The 6,000-nt window shown below is 40.4% G+C and overlaps 1 protein-coding gene across 1 annotated transcript in view; it reads right to left on the bottom strand.

Moving 5' to 3' along the window:
- Positions 1 to 5,038: 5,038 nt before the first annotated feature.
- Positions 5,039 to 6,000, bottom strand: part of TG (thyroglobulin) — a 159,017-nt gene continuing 158,055 nt past the window's right edge. The window contains exon 48 of the mRNA XM_075085813.1: positions 5,039 to 5,388. Within this exon, the coding sequence (XP_074941914.1) occupies positions 5,273 to 5,388 (116 nt within the window). The 3' untranslated portion in view covers positions 5,039 to 5,272. The remainder of the gene's footprint in view (positions 5,389 to 6,000) is intronic.

Here is a 6,000-nt window from a genome sequence, read left to right as displayed (position 1 = left end):
AGGAATCCTGATGCAAAACTGTCTTAATTCTCCCTGATAGCACATCAGGTCTCAGCTGAAATTTGCTGAGTTTTAGCCACGGCCAGAATCAAAGGGTCTTTCTTGGGCAACTGAAAAACTAGGAGAGGAAGCCCACATCATCATGACCAAAAGCCATACTAGAGGATCCACATCTGCAGGGGCAGGAACTAGTGACCTCTCAGCTTTGGGCCAGATCAACGTCATGGAAATAGAAAAAGTTGAAAGCACTGACTATCACACTTCCTATTAACCAAATTCTCTCACCACCTGAAACTTATATAAAATCCCTGCTAGGCCAGTGCCTATGTTTCAAAGACCAAATGAGAACCATGTGGAGGATCTTTCGCTTTGTGATTGTGTTTATTTTTTTAGCTTCATATAGGGAGGAGCAATGGTCCATAAATCTATAATTACTATTATATAAGCCTCTGCTATATACTGTAGCTGGAGCAAGTTAGAGAGAATATGAGCTTTTCATGTAATATAGAGCATTGGCTGTGATGCTACTATGGTGAAAGACTGAGTCCTTAAATATAACCAAGAGAATTATATGATGTGGATGCCTGCAATAGCAGGAAAACAACCGTGATGTTCCAGCTGTATGTGTAAAGTACTTATGAAAACAATTAACGTTCCAGCACTGCCATTTAGTCAGTTGTTTTCTTTCCAGGTCTGGATGGTAAAATCTTTCTAATGCTCTACATTTTTTTCTGTTGCCTAATATCGCCTGTGCAAAAGAATCACACGAATGCTGTAGGTTAAATATTCAAGCCTCAGCTCCATATACAGAAAGGTTGTGATGGCTTGTCTTTCACAAAGTTCAGAATAAATTACTTAATTTTCATTAACTTGGTTTGCCTCTGTCTGTGTTCATAAGGAAGTTTCAAAAGATGCTTCACTTCTAATAAATTACAGCTATTTTCAGCACGAGGGAGGAAAGCATGGCTCTACTCAGCATGCTTCTGTGCATTGCTTCCCTACCAGATCACTGAAGTCTTTGGTATTTCAGCTTAAAGCACAATGACCTAAATAGTCTGAGAATGTATTTTTCTTACTAAGAATTATACGTGGGAGCAGACTTGGCCTCTCAGTATCACTAAGGCTAAAGTCTCCTGACCTCTCTGTCAGTCAGCCCACACGTAGGCTTTTCTAATTAAGTCTCCCTACTGGATTTGACCGGGCTATTTCTATCCTTGTGGTTCCCCATGAGAAGGGTGCTAAAGGCAGGAAGGTGAACAGATTTACAACCAAAGACTGGATCACTTGCACTGCTGCAAGTCACTTCAGATTTCAAAGATGTTTGAGCTTAAGGACCCAGGAGGGAAGATGGGTGAAATATGGGACTAGATGAACACGTGGGGTCAAGAGACTGCATTTGTCTGCATCAAAATGCACCTTGGCAGAAGCAAGTTAAAAGGGGTATGGAGAATGAACAGGACTAGCATGAAGGAAGAAGAAGGTGCAGAGAACCAGGAAAGAGTATTGCTTTTTTAAAGGAGGAAACAAATAGTGGGCTATAGAAAAGAGCATGAGGGCTTCTAGGAAACCTGGAAAGACACAGAACAGTCTAAAAAGCTGCATCCAGTGCAAGAGGGTGGGTTTGGGACAGTCAGCCACTAATGAAATAAAGATGTTTTACAAAATTCCATACTTAAAAAGGCTTTTTTACCAAACTGACAGTTGAGCTGAATACCTCAGGAGGAGCGACCTAAAAGCCCGGTCATACCTACCTGCCTACCAGATGGCCAAGACTGTAATTAGGAGTCTACAAGGCTAAGCTGCTGAGTTCCCAGCTCAAAATTAAAACCTTTTCTCAAATTCCAGAGGCATATCTGGGCTTAGGCTGGTGCTGAATGGGGGGGGTGGGGGTGGGGGTGGGGGTAAGATTATATATTTGGCTTTCACTAACATGAGTCAGTTCTGAAGCCTTTTAAATCTGTCCTCTGTTTACCAGCTCCATGGGCAACAGGTTGTTGTGTACAATAATTAGTTCTCAAAGATATTTCATTTTGCATGTTATATGTTATACTTTATGATATTGTGATGCAAAAGACAGTACGTTCACAGTATTATGAAAGGACCCCTGATGGGCTGAGCATTTCCTGCTGGAGTTATTGAATTTATTGGAGGTGTTTGTTTTTTCTTACGATTTGATTCTTTAGAAGCCAACTGAAATCAATTAGGTTTTGGGAAGCTGGCCTGTTTGGAATGACACTACCAAAGTTGGTATACACAGCAGGGAAAAAATATTCTTCAGTTGCATTTCTATTTGTAAATATTCAAGTATATAAAATAATAATTAAAAGCATATGTTTCTAGTTTACTAGGATTTAAATGATTTACGTATTATATTTAGCATTCCAGTGTTTGTACAATAGCCTTTCGACATCTCTTTAATGGGACCTGTGGGATATTGGGTTCATTCATCAAAACTGTTAGTCTCATGGCTCATTTTTCCCAAAAGTGATTATTTGACTCAGTGTAAGAGTGCAGCCTGGCATATGGCTATATGAAGCGTGTTTTCCACAAACAATAACCCGGTTAACGTCAGTATTTCACAGGGATTTGGATGGTGTTCTGGAGAATTTGATTTTTTGGAAGAGTAGAGCGCAAAACCAAAGAACATTAGCTGGGAGAAGATGCCTCAGTGTTGGGAATGAAAGAGAGGAGGACCAGTATAGAGAGCAAAGTGACCTGAAATACTTTTAGGTGAGTCATAATGCCTTTGTTTAATGGTTAAAAAAATTTTCACATTTGCTGAAAATTTTATATATATACACACTTGCATATATATATATATATATATAAAATAATAAGCATTCACAGGGCTATTAAGGTCAAACTAAGGAGGATCAGGAGGTCCCTGGAAATTGGAATTGGAAATTCACCTGGAAATCAGTTGACAGAGCTATAGAAATGCACATTTCTTTAAACCAACTCACTGTTAAATGAATATGAAATACTGTAGCTGAGCTTTAGTTCTTCCCAGGGCTAGAGATACGTGCATGACTGTCTACATATGTGGACACATGTAAAATCATAGCTGTTATTAAAATAAGAGGTTTTGGCAGGCTGCATTAAGTTTTAAACAGAATCTCTTAGACATTGATTTCCAGGAGCAGTCTCTAAAGATGAAAAAGTAAACCCAGTCTTGGCCAAGGAATCACAACTGCTGCAAAGAAAGCTACATGATTAAGATCTGGGCTTTTTAAAAAGTTCTTACATCTTTTCTTTTTATCTTTACCAGTTAGCTAGCATAGGTAAAGATAAAGATGGAAAACAGTATGATTCTTCCATCTTTACTTTTTTTATATTTAACCAGTTAACAAGCTTCTTGATTTTTTCTGTTCTTTTTATTGTTTATTGAACAGGATGTAAGTACAAGAATTATGGTGTTACACAGTTTTTCTTCCAGCTACACAAAATCTTTGGAAACCTGGACACATGGCAGGCAGCAGTAACTGCTCATGCATTGGCAAAGGTCCCAAGCAGCAAACAAAACCTTATGAGTTGTTGTATTAAATCATTTCAACACTGCACAAGAAATTTGGGTCCTATCAAAATCAGTGGAAATTTTGCTATTAACTTCAGGGCAGCCTTGATTTTACTTTTTGTTCTCAAGTATCGGCAACATATGTGTGATATACTGACAACCCAGAATTATCTATTGCCAAATGATCCCAACAACGATTTAACAACCTAACCCAAACTACCCTCAGAGCCATTAGAAATACCCTATGATGCACTTTTCCTTACATTTCCAAAACTATTCTGTATCTCACTTCTCCTTACAAAAGATATATGTTCCAAGGACAGCATATTCTAAGCTTTAACTAACTTCTGCTTTGTATTATTTCTGTTGTGTGTTGTGCCAACATGGTCTTATACATATTTTCATGGATGATCATGAAAGGACTAAAGCATGTGCATGTGCCTGACTTCATGTGAGCACACTCAGTGCACACTCCTGGTTCCCTCCTTACATCATTCTTCAGGGATCCAACCCTTTCCCATTTTGAAGCTTTTTAATATCCTCCAGAATGCCAGACCAGGCTCCCACTCCTATCAGCCGTGATAGGATAGGATTGTGATAGGGTAAGTAACAAAAAAGAACAAGACAGATATAACATAGAATCATAGAATCGTTAATGTTGGAAAAGACCCTTAAGATCATTGACTCCAACCGCTAACCTATCACTGCCAAGTCCACCACTAAACCATACCCTCAAGCACCACATCTACCCTTCTTTTAAATACCTCCAGGGACAGTGACTCAACCACTTCCCTGGGCAGCCTGTTCCAATGTTTGACAACCCTTTTGGTGAAGAAATTTTTCCTAATATCCAATCATTTCCTCTCATCCTATCACTTGTTACCTGGGAGAAGAGACCAATCCCCACCTCGCTACAACCTCCTTTCATGTAGTTGTAAGGAGCGATAAGGTCTCCCCTCAGCCTCCTTTTCTCCAGGCTAAACAACTCCAGTTCCCTCAACCTCTCTTCATAAGACTTGTTCTCCAGACCCTTCACCAACTCTGTTGCCCTTCTCTGGACACGCTCCAGCACCTCAGTGTCCTTGTACTGAGGGGCCCAAAACTGAACACAGTATTCGAGGTGCGGCCTCACCAGTGCTGAGCACAGGGGCACAATCACTGCCCTGCTCCTGTTGGCCACACTATTCCTGATACAAGCCAGGATGCTGTTGGCCTTCTTGGCCTCCTGGGCACACTGCTGGCTCATGCTCAGCCGGCTGTCAACCAACACCCTCACGCCCTTTTCCTCCAGGCAGCTCTCCAGCCACTTCTCCCCAAGCCTGTAGTGTTGCATGGGGTTGTTGTGACCCAAGTGCAGGACCCGGCACTTGGCCTTGTTGAATCTCATACGCAAATTTAAGCCTCATCAGCTGAGGGACTTCTCAGAGTTTCAATGTACGTCCTTTTCTGGCTGCTGGTACTACAATGTGTGGGCGTTTGGGTGCTTGAAAGAAACAAAGTCCAAGTACTGTTGTTTGGTTTTTTGCAGTTTTTATTGATACTTCATTTTTCTAATTACAGTTTCTTTTGACCTAAAATAGTAGCTGTAGGGCTTATTTTGTGCCATATTCAACAATTTTCTTGAAAAACTACTTTCTTGAAAGGTCTGCTTTACTTATTCAGAAAGTTAACTAAAGGAAACAACTTATTCATCTGGTGTGACATGGTTGTATGGGTGTACAATAGTGTGACAAACCCCTCCAATAGTGCTGTGACTTTCTATCTGCTGTAAGGCACCTTGTCTCCTAGCGGTTGGCTTTTCTGGGAGGTAAGTCCTTCACTGGGAGCTTTAGTAGGGCTGTTTTCTGCAGGTAGCTCTCCATTACTTGCACTTCCTGAAAAGACAATATAATTAAGATTAAAATAAATGCCGTATCTTTGGTGCAGCAAGCTAGAATGCCAATGTCAATGATACTTAAGAGCCTTTTTATGCAGCTATAAGTGTTCAGGAAGCTATTTTTCTCAGTTTGCAGTCCATTTGCAAAATGCTTTAAGGTAATGACAGATCACCTAATGGTAATTAATGATCATGTTTCCAGCATGCTTTAAATGACTGCCACTGCAATGCAAAATAGTTTACTCTCCATCTGTGCAAGACCTCTCTTTTTTGTGTTATCTCCTGACATTTACCTGCCAGGCAGGAAGTGTGAGGAGCATTAATTTTTTGTCTGCCTGGAATACATAAAGCCTCAAACACCCACCTCTAATAGATCTTTTCTTCCTTATTCTTTACATTCTGTGCTTTCAGTCTTCCACCCTGTTTCAGAAGTGCAGTTGCCTCAACGAGACCAAACTTTGCCATAAAGTGTACTGATGGTGTTTATTTAATGTATCCTACCCAGAGCGCTCTCATCATTGCACAGATGTCCCTCATACTAAAGGAACCTGTTTTCTAGTGGAGATTTCCAAAAAGAAGGTGTGAATAGAATGGGTAAGAGGTGAATGCT

The sequence above is a fragment of the Phalacrocorax aristotelis genome, chromosome 2 (genome assembly GCF_949628215.1).
Source record: "Phalacrocorax aristotelis chromosome 2, bGulAri2.1, whole genome shotgun sequence".
Taxonomy (NCBI): Eukaryota; Metazoa; Chordata; class Aves; order Suliformes; family Phalacrocoracidae; genus Phalacrocorax; species Phalacrocorax aristotelis.
The sequence above is the reverse complement of the archived record's forward strand: the minus strand, read 5'-3'. Positions and strand labels throughout refer to the sequence as shown.